Source organism: Callionymus lyra, chromosome 12, assembly GCF_982586985.1.
Source record: "Callionymus lyra chromosome 12, fCalLyr1.hap1.1, whole genome shotgun sequence".
Taxonomy (NCBI): Eukaryota; Metazoa; Chordata; class Actinopteri; order Syngnathiformes; family Callionymidae; genus Callionymus; species Callionymus lyra.
Window position 1 is genome coordinate 26,582,839 of NC_141829.1, and position 15,343 is coordinate 26,598,181.

General features: G+C 39.3%; 1 protein-coding gene across 1 annotated transcript in view; it reads left to right on the plus strand.

The window, feature by feature from the left end:
* Nucleotides 1-15,343, plus strand: part of neb (nebulin) — a 52,757-nt gene that overhangs the window by 5,842 nt on the left and 31,572 nt on the right. Inside the window, exons 8-54 of the mRNA XM_087803498.1 lie at nt 15-119; nt 743-847; nt 2,068-2,172; nt 2,251-2,358; nt 2,642-2,758; nt 2,846-2,947; nt 3,011-3,118; nt 3,185-3,289; nt 3,364-3,462; nt 4,030-4,134; nt 4,215-4,322; nt 4,400-4,513; nt 4,588-4,785; nt 5,644-5,751; nt 5,862-5,960; nt 6,393-6,497; nt 6,605-6,712; nt 6,806-7,117; nt 7,202-7,408; nt 7,483-7,587; nt 7,668-7,775; nt 7,867-8,178; nt 8,265-8,471; nt 8,562-8,666; nt 8,766-8,873; nt 8,957-9,268; nt 9,344-9,550; nt 9,631-9,735; nt 9,813-9,920; nt 9,991-10,302; nt 10,444-10,650; nt 10,741-10,845; nt 10,919-11,026; nt 11,110-11,421; nt 11,509-11,715; nt 11,782-11,886; nt 11,961-12,068; nt 12,153-12,464; nt 12,536-12,739; nt 13,010-13,114; nt 13,218-13,325; nt 13,501-13,812; nt 13,889-14,092; nt 14,244-14,348; nt 14,485-14,592; nt 14,680-14,991; nt 15,063-15,266. Coding sequence (XP_087659624.1) covers nt 15-119; nt 743-847; nt 2,068-2,172; nt 2,251-2,358; nt 2,642-2,758; nt 2,846-2,947; nt 3,011-3,118; nt 3,185-3,289; nt 3,364-3,462; nt 4,030-4,134; nt 4,215-4,322; nt 4,400-4,513; nt 4,588-4,785; nt 5,644-5,751; nt 5,862-5,960; nt 6,393-6,497; nt 6,605-6,712; nt 6,806-7,117; nt 7,202-7,408; nt 7,483-7,587; nt 7,668-7,775; nt 7,867-8,178; nt 8,265-8,471; nt 8,562-8,666; nt 8,766-8,873; nt 8,957-9,268; nt 9,344-9,550; nt 9,631-9,735; nt 9,813-9,920; nt 9,991-10,302; nt 10,444-10,650; nt 10,741-10,845; nt 10,919-11,026; nt 11,110-11,421; nt 11,509-11,715; nt 11,782-11,886; nt 11,961-12,068; nt 12,153-12,464; nt 12,536-12,739; nt 13,010-13,114; nt 13,218-13,325; nt 13,501-13,812; nt 13,889-14,092; nt 14,244-14,348; nt 14,485-14,592; nt 14,680-14,991; nt 15,063-15,266 — 7,533 coding nt within the window. The remainder of the gene's footprint in view (nt 1-14; nt 120-742; nt 848-2,067; nt 2,173-2,250; nt 2,359-2,641; nt 2,759-2,845; nt 2,948-3,010; nt 3,119-3,184; nt 3,290-3,363; nt 3,463-4,029; nt 4,135-4,214; nt 4,323-4,399; nt 4,514-4,587; nt 4,786-5,643; nt 5,752-5,861; nt 5,961-6,392; nt 6,498-6,604; nt 6,713-6,805; nt 7,118-7,201; nt 7,409-7,482; nt 7,588-7,667; nt 7,776-7,866; nt 8,179-8,264; nt 8,472-8,561; nt 8,667-8,765; nt 8,874-8,956; nt 9,269-9,343; nt 9,551-9,630; nt 9,736-9,812; nt 9,921-9,990; nt 10,303-10,443; nt 10,651-10,740; nt 10,846-10,918; nt 11,027-11,109; nt 11,422-11,508; nt 11,716-11,781; nt 11,887-11,960; nt 12,069-12,152; nt 12,465-12,535; nt 12,740-13,009; nt 13,115-13,217; nt 13,326-13,500; nt 13,813-13,888; nt 14,093-14,243; nt 14,349-14,484; nt 14,593-14,679; nt 14,992-15,062; nt 15,267-15,343) is intronic.

Sequence of the window (15,343 nt, forward strand, 5' to 3'; positions counted from 1 at the left end):
CAAAAAAATTGCAGAAACTCTACACTGAGGATTGGAATGAGGAGAAGACCATGTTCTACCCCTACAGTGACAGCCCAGAGCTGCGCAGAGTGGCAAAGGCTCAGGAGGTTCTGAGTGATGTGAGTTGAAAATGTTTATAATCATGTCTATTAATCCATGCTCTTAGTGTTCAACAGTAAAGATAAATAAAAATACTGTTCTCTCCTATATAGCAGTGTTAAAATGTCGGCCTAAAACTAATACTAACTAATAATTAACACCATAAAGTAATTAATACTTGTTTCATTGACTATATATTCAAATATTTCCTTTTTTTTTCTTCAAGATAATTTTTAAATAATCATTGTTAACAAAACTACTTGCTGGTAGTCCCCTTGCTACTCTTTATTTGCAACACAGTACAACAAGGAGAAAATGTCTACTATGGCACCAGATATTTGCGATGTCAAATCACAGCCCAAAAGAATGTGGGGAAACGCTGTTTATTGCATAAAACATGATTAATACCAATGCAACATTTAATGTAATGTCTGAATCTAACTTTGATTATTATATCTTTAAAAAGCAATGTATTAGTGTGACCTTATTGAAGTGTTAATCCAGTTGTCTTTTTCAAGTGTTGACCTAGATCATTGGGATTGTCATTATACTCCTCTTTAACATTTATATCAGATAAATGTTGTTGGATAATGGATTTTTGTTAATCACCAAAGTGAACTTGATTTGGTGTGTGTCTCTGAAGGTTCAGTACAAGAAGGGCCACGATCAGCGCAAAGCCAAGTTCACCTCCCTAGCTGACCCCCCTGAAGTGGAGCTGGCGAGAAGAGTGGCGCATCAGCGAAGTGATGTAAGAAACACAGTTTTCCACATACATTGGTTTGGTCAAAGTTTGACCACACTTAATTCAACATGGTGAAAAAAGTACTTGTATTGCCTACTACCATTTCCTACTACTAGGTATCTGGATGTCCTGTTACCTGGGTTACCTTGATAGAAACACGCAACTAAAGTGTATCGAATTATTTTAAATATTATTTTGAAATTTGGAGATTCACTTCGCAATCAACTTAATGTTGGGCCTTTCATAGGACAAAACTAACTTGACTCTGCTTTCCACGAAAGTCATACTTCCTAAATATTGGATTGAATTAAGCACTCATTCAAATTTTGTGAAACAGATAGGCTATAAGAATGTTTCCTAGCTTTGTTTGCAGGCACAGGTGGTGGTATAACTAGGATTTAATAAGGTCTCTCAGGAAAAAAGAAATAGCACTGCAATGAGTGCGTTGAGTACAGACACCAAAATATCCTGAGCTCCTGCTCAGAATAACCACTCAGCTGCTCTGTGGAATTACCTACCACATTATGCTATGTGACAGTTTTCAAACATGACTGTACATTTTTTATTGAAAAAGAAAGTTAGTGTTCCTCAAGCAAAAGTTCATAATGGCAATACAATTATGAATATAAACTTTTAAGACTTCAAAAGTTGCCTGATTCAGGGTGACCCCTTGAACAGGTCGGCAGCCTGTTAAAGGACAGACAGAAAAAAGACTTCTCACACTCAAGTCTATGAACAGGTCGAGGCTCTGTATGATATTTTTACTTGGAGAGGAAAGTGGAGTTAATACCAGCAGCACAGTCAGAAAATACTCTGAACAGTATTGTCTGAAATAAACCAGCAACCTTCTTGCTGTAAGGTGTTCTCGCTAACCAATACACGACTGGTCATCTGATGCTACCTTAATGTTTATTTACTATGTCTCAAAAACAACAACAAGAAAATTATATTTTCTTTGTTGAAATTGAAAGTAATTCCACGGCAAATGCTTATATGTTTTGGCCATTTAGCAAATTTAATCAGATTTAGCGGTAGAAAATGCACCTGCAGAGGTGTGCAGTCCCCTGCCTAGAAAAAAAATTATATTAAAAAGTAAAGAGAGCGATGCTTATGATCTTAAATGATAGAAGACAAACAATGTAGCATTCGGGATAAACATCTAAAACACAATAACATGTAAAGCTCCAGTTTGATGTTCTGATCATGAGTGTGTTTCGCTCCAACAGCTGAAGTACAAGGAAGACTACAACAAAAATGTGAAGGGTCAGTGGTGTGAGACCCCCTACTTTGATGTAGCCACGGCCAGGGTGGCAATGGAGAACTTAAGCGATGTAAGATTTCTACCATGTTTTTTTTTAAAGTTTTTGTGGCTCATTTCAGTGGTTTAACTTTGGTTCATTGAATTGCAGAGAAGATACACGCAAAAACATGAGGACACCAAAGACCAAATTTGTTACGTGCAAACAGAAACGCCCGTCTACGAGACAAACAAGAAGGCAAGAATCGCAGCCAGCGAGGTGAGTCCTCAAGACACCAGATTCTTTTTTTATAGGAAGTGTCTACTATGGAAGACTTAAGAGAGGCTTGACCTGTGTCTCAAAGCAGCGTCATCACAAACAGTTAGTCATCACAAACAGTGCCCACACACTAAATGTCTCTGTGTAGCTCCCATTCATTGCCGTTTCATAGAGAAACATGACGAGTTTTCACTGTATGACATTCTCACATTGTGATTCATAAACGCAATATGAGTGTGTTCCTGTCAGAAACATCTCACAAACATGTATTATCTGTCAACAGGTCCAATATAAGAAGCAATATGAGAAATCAAAGGCACAGTCGGACTACAACACGCTCCCTGCCACGGAGAACCCTCTCCTACGACAACTACGTTATGCCGGCACAATCCTCAGTGATGTAGGTGTCTTGTCATCCTATTGGATGATAAATGATGAAATAAATCAAAGAGTCTTTTGGTAAAAGTCATGTTTTTTGTTGTTGCAGAAAGTCTACAAGTCCAACTACGAGAAGTCAAGAGGCTTCAGTATCAACTATTGTGAGACGCCAAAGTTCCAGATGGACTCGGTTCTCAAAAAGTTCTCTGATGTACGGAATTGAAATCATTGATTTTGTTGCAGGCACTGTTTTAACAAATCTGTTTATTGATAGACGCATTACAAAGATAAGTATGAAAACGAGGTGAAGGGAAACTACATCGGCAGCTACGAGGATGTCTACATGCTCCACTGCCAGAAAGTCGAGGAAATGAAAAACGATGTATGTCCCTCATCTTCCACAATCTTCCTCCAGTATATTTCCTAAATATTTGAATTTGTTTCTCAGCAACTATACAAAGCGGAATATGAGGACATAAAGACGAGGTGCTTCTTCCCTCAAACTATCACTCCAGAATATGAGGCCAGCAAGAAGCTTCAGGCTTGCAGTGAAGTGAGTGAACGTGACTCTCTCAACCTTTGCTTTTGAACTCATAGATGGACTCACTCTTTCATTTTGGCTTACAGAAACTTTATCGTCAACATCCAGACAAAGTGAAATTCACACAAGTGACGGACTCGCCGGTGCAGGTTCAAGCAGCTGTCAATGCCAAGCAGCTGAGTGACGTATGTGCCAGTCATCCTCTACATCTGTGCAGCATTGAATAACTGTCACTACCTTCAACATTTAACAGGAAATAATAGCTTCTGTGCTTCTGCCTTTATCAAGTCATCAGCTTATGTGTTGATTTGAATGTCTCGGATATAATCATTGGTTCAAAGCTGTCCAATCATCCGTCTCTCCGTGGGCACCATGGAAACTGGAGAGCCCTTGCTTTGTTGTATAAATAGCAGCTAGCATCCACTTGGCCGAGAATAAACCCTGTGATCAGAACCAGCTGACATCAGGAGGCTCCTCGTTTCAGATCTGACACAACATTGCTGCTCCCCTGTGGTAGAAAATGGAATTGAAGCTTACTACTCACAAGCGATCCTTGCAAATAGGGAATAACTCACTTTGTGTATGTAAATGTCTAAATACCTAAAAAGGGTTGAGCATAAATAAGTCAATGAGAACCATGGAAAACTTTGAGATGTTTGTTTTAAGTAGCATCTAATGCAGAATTAGTTTGGTTTTGACTTAAGTTTTTTTTTTGTAATTGAGGGATTTCTTTTTTCACTTTTCTTTTACAGCTCAATTACAAGGCCAAATATGAAGAAATGAAGTTCAAGAACAGTCTGCCCCCAGACTATCCATTCTTCATCCAATCCAGAGTTAACGCTTTCAACATCAGTGATGTAAGTCAACTCAGACTTCCAAGTAAATTCACTTGTTTGATAACTTTTTATTAACAATCAGTACTCTTTGTCCTCTTCAGAACTGTTACAGGTACGACTGGGAGAAATCTAAGGCAAAGAAGTTTGAGATCAAGGGTGATTCCATTCCAATCCTTGCTGCACGTGCGCACACAAACATCGCCAGTGATGTGAGTCTGAATAGAATCAAATGTTCCAGTAACAAATCTTAATAATCTTAACCCTAAAACTCAACTTTCCTTGATAGGTTAAATACAAGAAGGAGTACGAGAAGAACAAGGGACAGATGGTTGGAGCTCTTAGCATCAATGATGATCCCAAAATCTTGCACTCTGTTCATGTTGCCAAAATACAGAGTGAAGTAAGCACCCTTTCTTTCTTAGTATAATCTCCTTTAATGATGTTACCTAATAAAGTTTGTACTGTGATCTACAGCGTGAATACAAAAAGGACTATGAGAAGATTAAGACAAAGTACCACACTCCTCTTGATATGATGTCGATCACCTTGGCTAAGAAGTCCCAGGGCATATCCAGTATGACCGGCTACAGAAGCATCAGCACCAACTTCTACCTGCCATATGACAGTGTGCTGCTGGATCTGGCCAAAAAAGCAAACATCATTCAGAGTGATGTAAGTTGACAAACCAAAGCTATATTAGAAGAAAAATTTCAGAACTTGACATTGACTACAGTGAAAAACATTATTATATTATCATTATACTCAGTACAAAATATTTTCCATTTTAGTTATTTAACTCAGTGTGTTTAATCAGCAAAAATGAAAACACAATTCAGAAGTAAAAAAAAAACCAAATCTTTCCTCGTATGTTACTGAGCTGAAATTACATACAATTAAAAAAAACAACTACTGTCAATAAAGTAAAAAGGAAAAGAGAAAGGAATCTGATCTCTTTCAAACATCTAATACATTTCCTCAACTTTAGTTTGTGTCAGATGAAAAGATTGATGTATTAAAAAAGAAGCCTGAGTGTAAAAAGTAATTTATTGTTTTGAAAAGACTTAAGCAGATGTAGTTCAAGAAATGTACATTCTGCTGTATTTGAGACTAGTCTCAAGTGTTGCTGCAACCTTTAGTTTCCGGCAGCAGGGACGGAAATTGCTGTTTTTTCTGGACAAAATATGAGAAATTACAACAAAAAAAATCAGGTCTATTTGAAGTTAACACACCAAAGACAAGTATTGTTTAATTCACAAGACCAATCAATATCGACTTCAGGATGTGACTGAAGACTGAAGCGCATAAAACAGTGTGTGAGATTAATAACAAAGCAAAAAACAAATAAAGCACTTATTATGACTGTAATTAGTTATTGGCATTATGTGACAACACTTAAAACAATAATTAAATAAGCACAACAGTCAATGTTACATCAAGTTGACATAGATGTGGTTTGTGTAAATATCAATAATTAGATATATTTTTTTATCCAAGATTTACTGACGTGGTCTATTATTTTCTTCAACACAGAATGAGTACAAATCTGACTACAACACTTACACTAAAGGAGCCCCCTGGGTGACATTTGGCTCTTTGGATGTCGAAAAGGCCAAGACCGCCGGTCGTATCCTGGACGAGGTGGGTTTATCATTATTAACAGTTTTATTGTAACTGAACACAAGCTCTGTCACTTTTAAAACTTTTAAAGAGCAACACTCAACTAATGTTTTAATTTATTTTTTTTACAGAAAAAATACAGACAGCCTCCTGACACAATTCCGTTCACTTCTATTGATGACCATCCCATCATGATGCAAGCTAAGGTCAACCAGCTTCAGAGGAGCGATGTAAGTTTTCAAAAAAGCATAAACATTGTCAAACCATGCTGACTATGCTTTCTCAAACAATTGATTATAAACGTTCCACTTATACACACGTAACCTATTTTTTACATTTTTAATTAAATAAATCCATTTACTGAATATTTCATATAAGCACAGTAACGGTTTTAATAAAAATTAAAAAACAATAACAGCCAATCAATGGTAAAGTTCAGGGGCTTTTATTTCACCATCAACATCTCACAATCGATTGATTTATGTTAAGTATATGTGCAGCAACTATATCTTCTTTTGACTGTTCTAAACAAAATAGAGTTTTCTTCTTCTTCTTCTTGTTTAACAGTGATTGACAACTCTTGTCATTTAACCTCTTACTTATCCCTTTTCCTGAATATTTAAGAGGATGAAAGAATAGCTCATTATTTTGTTTCCTTTTAGCTGTTCTACAAGAGAGGCCTGGAGGAAATCCATCAGAAATACTCTCTTCCTCCTGATGTCCCTGAGTTCCTTCAGGCAAAATGCAACGCTTTCAACATCAGCAAGGTAAAATCAATCATTGAGTCCAACACATTTCCACCCATGTTTACTCTTGAGTCTGATGTATTTTGTTACTATATTATGCTATATTATTATTTGCTTCATTATTTCAGAATTATTACAAACAAGCCTGGCAGGAGTTGATTGCTAAAGGTTATGACCTGAAGCCCGATGCAATCTCTGTTGTTGCTGCCAAGGCCGCCAGACATGCAGCAAGTGATGTAAGTTGAATTAAAGCATTTTTATCGAATTTAATACTTAAGCCATGTTTCCACCTGATTTTTCACATTGCTTTATTCACCTTTGTTTTTCAGGTCCAATATAAGAAAGCATATGAAAAAGCGAGGGGTCACCATGTTGGCTTCCGCAGCATCAAGGATGATCCTCTGCTGGTTCACTACATGGAGGTGGCCAAGTTGCAGAGTGACAAGAACTACAAGAAGGACTACCACAAGGCCAAGCTGAAGTATCACACTCCAGTGGACATGATGAGTCTAGCTCACGCCAAACAAGCTTCCAAAGTTCAGACATACACTGGCTACAAACAGCACCATCATAACTACTGTCTTCTACCGGGTTCCATGAATTTGGATCTTGCCCGCACCATGAACTTCAACGCAAGTGATGTGCGTTCATTTATAAGCCTCCATTGAATGATGTTGTTTTTATAACTAAAAGATTGCGCTCACAGTGCTACCTCTTTTTTTCAGTTCAACTACAAGCAGGATTATGAGACATCAGTCAAGGGAATAGGCTGGGTACCCATTGGCTCCCTGGAGGTGGAGAAAGCGAAAAAGGCGGCATCAGCTTTGGATGAGAGAAAGTACAGACAGCCTCCTTCCAACTTCAAGTTCACCAGCAAAACTGACTCCATGAGCATGGAGCTGGCCAAGGCCAACGCCAAAATAATGAATAATGTAAATCCAATTAAAGAACAAAAAACAAACATAATTAAAATGGGCATTAACCTGTCTTTGTTGCCACAATTCAGAAAGAGTACAAGGCCAGTGGAGAGAAGTTCGTGCACACCTATCACCTCCCTGCTGACACGCCAGAGCTGATGCAGGCCAGATACAATGCTGCCAACATCAGCCAGGTTGGTTTATGCTTCCACATGTTCTCTTTATTTGCACAATGTGGTCTATATTTTGTAACTATTTTGTGTATCTATTGTAGAATTACTATACTTATGCTCACCGTCAAGATATTCTCAAAGGACATCATTTGAAGGAAGATGCTATTTCCATCGTTGCAGCAAAAAGTTCCAGGGATATTGCAAGTAATGTAAGCGATGAACATTCCACTATTCCCCTTGAATGTTAACTCTACAGATTTGATTAAATATTGATTTAATGTCTTGGGTCTTTTTTTTTAGTACAAGTATAAGCTGGCACATGAGAAGGCAAAGGGTCACCATGTTGGCTTCCGCAGCATCAAGGATGATCCTCTGCTGGTTCACTACATGGAGGTGGCCAAGTTGCAGAGTGACAAGAACTACAAGAAGGACTACCACAAGGCCAAGCTGAAGTATCACACTCCAGTGGACATGATGAGCATGATCCATGCCAAGAAGGCCTCTGCTGCTCAGACCATGGCCGGATACAGGAAGATCCCTCACAGTTATCTTCTTCTGCCTGACAACCTGCACTTGCAGCGGTGCAGAGGCATGATGGAAATTCAAAGTGATGTATGTTTTGAACAAAGCAATACAATTTTATGTCACACGTATACACAAGTGTACACTAAACCATGGTTTGTCTTTGATTCCCACAGAACGTTTATAAATCAGATTACACTCAGTTTTGTAAAGGTGCCGGCTGGGTGCCCATTGGTTCCATTGATGTTGAGAAGGCCAAAACTGCCAGTGCTGCTTTGGATGAGAGGAGCTATCGTCAGCATCCAAGTGGACTTAAATTCACAAGCAAAACTGATGATATGAACATGGCCCTGGCCCTGACAAACTCTAAGATAATGGACAAGGTAGGAAACTATGTTTCCCTAACAAATAAATGGATTTACATGCTAGTGCAATCATATGAATTTTTAAATCATTCTTTTATTTGCTTGTAGGCTTCATACAAGGCTTCAGGTGAGAAGTTTATGCATACCTATAACCTGCCAGCCGACAGTCCAGAATTCCTTCAGGCAAAGTTCAATGCCCAGACCATGAGTGAGGTGAAAAAAACATTTTTATTTTAAAAAATGTGTGTCTTGACTAAATCACTGGTGGTTTTGTTGTTCATCTTAGCATTCTTCTCCTTATGATTTTTTCAGAGTCACTACAAGCAGAAGTGGCTTGAAGATATTGCCAAAGGCTACGACTTGAAGCCTGATGCTATTTCTATCCTGCACGCTAAACAAGGAAGACATATTGCCAGCAATGTGTGTATCTCTCAAACCTCTGTTATCTCTCATTTATTTACAAGATGTCCACCTAAACCTCAACTGATTGCTGTGGTTCTTAGGTTCAATACAAGAAAGCTTATGAGAAGGCTCGTGGTCACCATGTTGGCTTCCGCAGCATCCAGGATGATCCTCTGCTGGTTCACTACATGGAGGTGGCCAAGTTACAGAGTGACAAAAACTACAAGAAGGACTTCCACAAGGCCAAGCTGAAGTATCACACTCCAGTGGACATGATTAGTCTGGTCCACGCTAAGCAAGCCTCTGCTGCTCAGACGTTTGCTGGCTACAGAAAAATCCCACACAACTACTTCCTCCTACCTGACAATTTGGAGCTTCAGCGGTGCCGTACCATGAACACACAGACTAGTGATGTAAGTAACTGTTTGCAAAATCAAAAATATTGTGGAAAACAATTCATATCAAACCAACATTTCCTTACATTTCAGAGTGATTACAAGTCGGATTGGAACAGCTTTGTCAAAGGTACCGGTTGGGTTCCTATTGGTTCAATTGGAGTTGAAACTGCTAGGGTTGGTGGTGATATTCTCAGTGAAAAAAAGTATAGAACACACCCATCCAACTACAAGTATAGTAAGCTTATGGATTCAATGGATGTGGCTCTGGCTACTGCCAACAATAAAATCATGAATAAGGTACACATTTCAGAATCTCTATCATAGGCAGGATAACTGTGCTTCAACATTAATTCTCTTTTCTAATGACTCTTTTATAGAAAGCCTACACATCTGCCTGGGAAAAGGACAAACTTACTGTCCATGTAATGCCAGACTCACCTGAGATCGTCTTGGCTAAGGCAAACGCTATCAACATGAGCAATGTATATATCCTGCACGACGAATATGTTTCTTACTCTTTTCCTTTTTTTGAAATACCAATTTTCTTTTTATTGCACAGAAACGTTACAAAGCTGGTATTGTGGAGATGGCCAACAAGGGATACAATCTGAAAGCAGATGCCATCGCAATTATTGCTGCCAAGCAAGGAACAACTATTGCTAGTAATGTAAGATCAAAGAAAAACATGAACCATGTTAAAAAAGTGTCTGATGTTAACAAACAATTCCTCTCTCCAGTTCAAGTATAAGCTGGCACATGAGAAGGCTCGTGGTCACCATGTTGGCTTCCGCAGCATCAAGGATGATCCTCTGCTGGTTCACTACATGGAGGTGGCCAAGTTGCAGAGTGACAAGAACTACAAGAAGGACTACCACAAGGCCAAGCTGAAGTATCACACTCCAGTGGACATGATGAGTGTGATCCATGCTAAGCAGGCCTCTGCTGCTCAAACAATGGCCGGGTATAGGAAGATACAGCACAGTTATGCTCTCCTTCCAGATGCCATGAACCTTGTGCACGCTCGAACAATGAATGCCCAGGCCAGCGATGTAAGTCAAAAAACTACACACACCAATGTTTAGTTCGTATGAGTAGTTTTCAGCACAACGTTTTCAATTTTGCTAAAATCTTGATCTCTGATGATTAAAAATTATCCATATTTTACTGAGGGAAAATGATTTTCTTTACAGTGTGGATACAAGTCTGACTGGAACAACTATGTGAGAGGTACTGGGTGGGTGCCAATCGGTTCAATAGGTGTTGAAACCGCGAAGCTTGGGGGTAACATCCTCAGTGATGCAAGGTATCGAACTCACCCCTCCAACCATAAATTCAGCAAGCTTATGGACTCCATGGATTTGACTCTGGCTACTGCCAACAACCAGATCATGAATAAGGTGTCAAAGACTGTTCAAAAAAATTCAAGTCGATGTTTATTCTGTTTAAACAATGTCAACATTCATTTCTCTTTTTCTTGTTGTTATTAGAAAGCTTACACCGCAGCTTGGGAAAAAGATAAGCTGACCGTTCACGTCATGCCAGATGCTCCGGAAATTGTCCTTGCCAAGGCAAATGCCATGACCATGAGCAATGTGTGTAATATACTACAAATTAACATTAAATATGAATCAAAGGCACACATTTTTTAACACTTATTTTTCACAGAAACGTTACAAAGCTGGTTTGGTCGAGATGGCCAATAAGGGATACAATCTAAAAGCAGATGCCATCCCAATTATTGCTGCAAAATCTGGCACCACTATTGCCAGCAATGTGAGTAAATGGAGACATATCTTATAATTCTTATGAATTAAATAGCAATTTTTAAGCTGTTTCTCTTTCTGTTTGATTCATAGTTCAAGTACAAGTTGGCTTATGAGAAGGCTCGTGGTCACCATGTTGGCTTCCGCAGCATCAAGGATGATCCTCTGATGGTTCACTACATGGAGGTGGCCAAGTTGCAGAGTGACAAGAACTACAAGAAGGACTACCACAAGTCCAAGCTGAAGTATCACAGCCCTGTGGACATGATTAGTCTGGTCCATGCGAAGCAGGCCTCTGCTGCTCAGACCATGGCTGGGTACAAAAAGATGATCAACCACTACACTGTACTTCCTGATGCTATGAACCTTGAGCTTGCTCGCAACATGCAGTTCATTGCTAGTGATGTATGTATTTAAAGGTCAAGTTTTTACAAAATATTCTCACTGGTACCGCATAATGTAATACATTTTAAACGTACTGCTCCTTTTCAGAATCAATACAAGAGTGAGTATCAGCAGTTCATAAAAGGAACCGGATGGGTTCCTATTGGCTCACTGGATGTTGAGAAAGCAAGAGTAGCCGGTCTTGCGCTTAATGAACAGAATTATCGTCAACGTCCAAGCAACTTTAAATTCACCAAGGACATGTATTCCATGGACCTGACACTTGCCACTGCCAACAACCGGATCATGGATAAGGTATAATTACAAAATAAACCCGACTCTGTCTTCATTACACAAAATCTGATCAATGTGTTTTTGTAGCAATCTTACACCAAAGCCTGGGAAAAAGACAAGACATCAATTCACATCATGCCTGATGCAATGGATGTGCTCCTAGCAAAAGCAAATAAAGTTAACTACAGTGAGGTAAGTATTTAATGTCAAAATATATTTTTTTAATATGCTTTTCACAATATATTTTTTTTATCTCTTGTATTTAGAAACTCTACAAATTGAGTAATGAGTTGTCTAAGAAGAAGGGGCACAATGTACGCACCGATGCTATTGCCATCCAGGCTGCCAAATTATCCACTCGAATCGCCAGTGATGTAAGACTTGAGAAATAGTCATCTATTAAAACCAGTTAGTGGTTAATCATTTTAACAATTCTAACAAAACATCCCTTTTCATAGTACAAATACAAGGCCGGGTACCGTAAGCAGGTGGGGCACCATATCGGCGCTCTCAGCGTCCAGGACGACCCTCTCCTCATGCTGGCTTTGAACTCGGCCAAGATTGCCAGCGATGCCCTCTACAAGAAGGACTTCAACAAGTCCAAGACCAAGTTCCACCTACCAGTAGACATGATGGCCTTTGAGCTGGCCAAGAAGAACCAGATCCAGGTCAACCATGCCAACTACATCACCCGCCTGCACAACTGGACCTGCCTTCCAGACTCCAATGATGTGGTCCAGGCCAGACATGCATATGACATCCAGAGTGATGTGAGTGTTTCAGTTGATATTTAGAATTATCTGTAATATCTTTCTCTGATTTTGTGTCTTTGCTTTTCCAGGCTGTTTACAAGGAGGAACTAAAGGTGTTGAAGGGCATTGGCTGGGTGCCCATAGGGTCACTGGATGTAGAGAAGTCAAAGAAGGCTGGTGAGATCCTTAGTGAGAAGCTTTACCGTCGGCATCCAAGCAACTACAAGTTCAAGATAACAACTGAAGACATGCCCATGGCCCTGGCTAAAGCCAACGCTCAGATTATGAACCAAGTAAGATTACCTATGATAGTACATACTTCAGAATGTGTCCTGTACATTGTTCCTTGCGCTAGTAGTAAATATAATTTTTTTAAATGATTTTGGACCTTCAATGGGCAGCTCAGATCAATATAGTACATGTTATAACCTGTACTACGTTATTTACTGTAGAAATTTTTGCATATTAGACAATGGAACCAGATTTTCTCATTTGTATAATTGACACATTTTACTCTGAAATACTTGCTCCATTCCTCATGAACACAACTTGAAACTTTACAGTCAGCGTACCACCAGGCCTGGGAAAAGGACAAGACCAGCATCCATGTAATGCCAGATGCCATGGATATTCTCCTTGCCAAAGCAAACAAAAACAACTACAGTTTGGTGAGTATCAAACACTTAATATATGTTTATGTCTGAATAATACACTATTGTTATCATGTGATAATTAATGGTCTGATTTTTAATGTATTTCCATCATATACAGAAATCATACAAGCAGGCAAATGAGGATGCCAAGAAAAAGGGCTACGACATGCGTAATGATGCAATTTCCATCATTGCAGCAAGAAAGTCCAGGGACATCGCCAGTGATGTAAGTAATTGAATATGCTGACTAATTCAATCTATTATTACCACAGCAGACTATACTCTTTCATACTCTAATAACGCAGCATTAAATATCGAAACAAAACTGAAACAAGTGTAATATGCTGTTGTTATTTTATCATACCCTGTCAAGTACATCTATGATTTGTTTCTTCCTACAGTACAAATATAAGACAGGGTACCGTAAGCAGGTGGGGCACCATATCGGTGCTCTCAGCATCCAGGACGACCCTCTCCTCATGCTGGCTTTGAACTCGGCCAAAATTGCCAGCGATGTCCTCTACAAGAAGGACTTCAACAAGTCCAAGACCAAGTTCCACCTACCAGTAGACATGATAGCCTTTGAACTGGCCAAGAAGAATCAAATCCAGGTCAACCATGCCAACTACATCACCCGCCTGCACAACTGGACCTGCCTTCCAGACTCCAATGATGTGGTCCAGGCCAGACATGCATATGACATCCAGAGTGATGTGAGTATTTCAGTTGATATATAGAATTATATTTAATATCTTTCTCTGAATTTTTGTCTTTGTTTTTTTTTTCTAGGCTATTTACAAGGAGGAACTAAAAGTGTTGAAGGGTATTGGCTGGGTGCCCATAGGGTCACTGGATGTAGAGAAGTCAAAGAAAGCTGGTGAGATCCTTAGTGAGAAGCTTTACCGTCGGCATCCGAGCAACTACAAATTCAAGATAACAACTGAAGACATGCCCATGGCCCTGGCTAAAGCCAATGCTCAGATTATGAACCAGGTACGGACTCATTTCAAGTAATATTGGAGTCAAGCTTTAGTTAATTTTAGATTAGCTGCACTTTTGTTTGTGTTCAAACGTTTCAAATGTTAATATTTGATGTTTATATTAGCAGGCTTTTCTGTGCCTAACAATTGAGTTTTTATTGCAGAAAGCATACATTGAGGCCTGGAATACTGATAAGACCAAGATCCATGTGATGCCTGATGCTATGGATGTTCTTCTTGCCAAAGCCAACAATGTCAACTACAGCGAAGTATGTTAGCTTTTAAGTGTTAAATATGATGTCCAGTTCAAATTTCCTATTAAGAAAAAATAATCATTAATAAAAAGTCATATATTAGATGAAACACTTTCAATTGTAAGATTGTTTTGTTTTTGTTTTTTTACAGAAAAGATACAAGCAAGCTAATGAAGATGCCAAGAAGAAAGGCTATGATCTGCGAAATGATGCTATTTCCATCCTTGCAGCTCGGAAAACCAGAGACATTGCCAGTGATGTAAGAAGTAAATCTTATTCAATGGGTATTAATTGCAACAAAAACAGAATGTAGGAATAACTATTGAGCTTGTTCTTTTGCTTGTAGTACAAATACAAGGCAGGGTACCGTAAGCAGGTGGGGCACCATATCGGCGCTCTCAGCGTCCAGGACGATCCTCTCCTCATGCTGGCTTTGAACTCGGCCAAAATTGCCAGCGATTACCTCTACAAGAAGGACTTCAACAAGTCCAAGACCAAGTTCCACCTACCAGTAGACATGATGGCCTTTGAGCTGGCCAAGAAGAACCAGATCCAGGTCAACCATGCCAACTACATCACCCGCCTGCACAACTGGACCTGCCTTCCAGACTCCAGTGATGTGGTCCAGGCCAGACATGCATATGACATCCAGAGTGATGTGGGTATTTCAGTTGATATTTAGAATTATCTATATTATCTTTCTCTGAGTTTGTGTCTTTGCTTTTCCAGGCTGTTTACAAGGAGGAACTGAAGATGTTGAAGGGCATTGGCTGGGTGCCCATAGGGTCAGTGGATGTAGAGAAGTCAAAGAAAGCTGGTGAGATCCTGAGTGAGAAGCTTTACCGTCGGCATCCAAGCAACTACAAGTTCAAGATAACAACTGAAGACATGCCCATGGCCCTGGCTAAAGCCAATGCTCAGATTATGAACCAGGTATTATATCATAGCGTGGTCACAATAATAAAGCCTCCATTTTATGAATATGTTGACTGTATATATGCCTGTATATC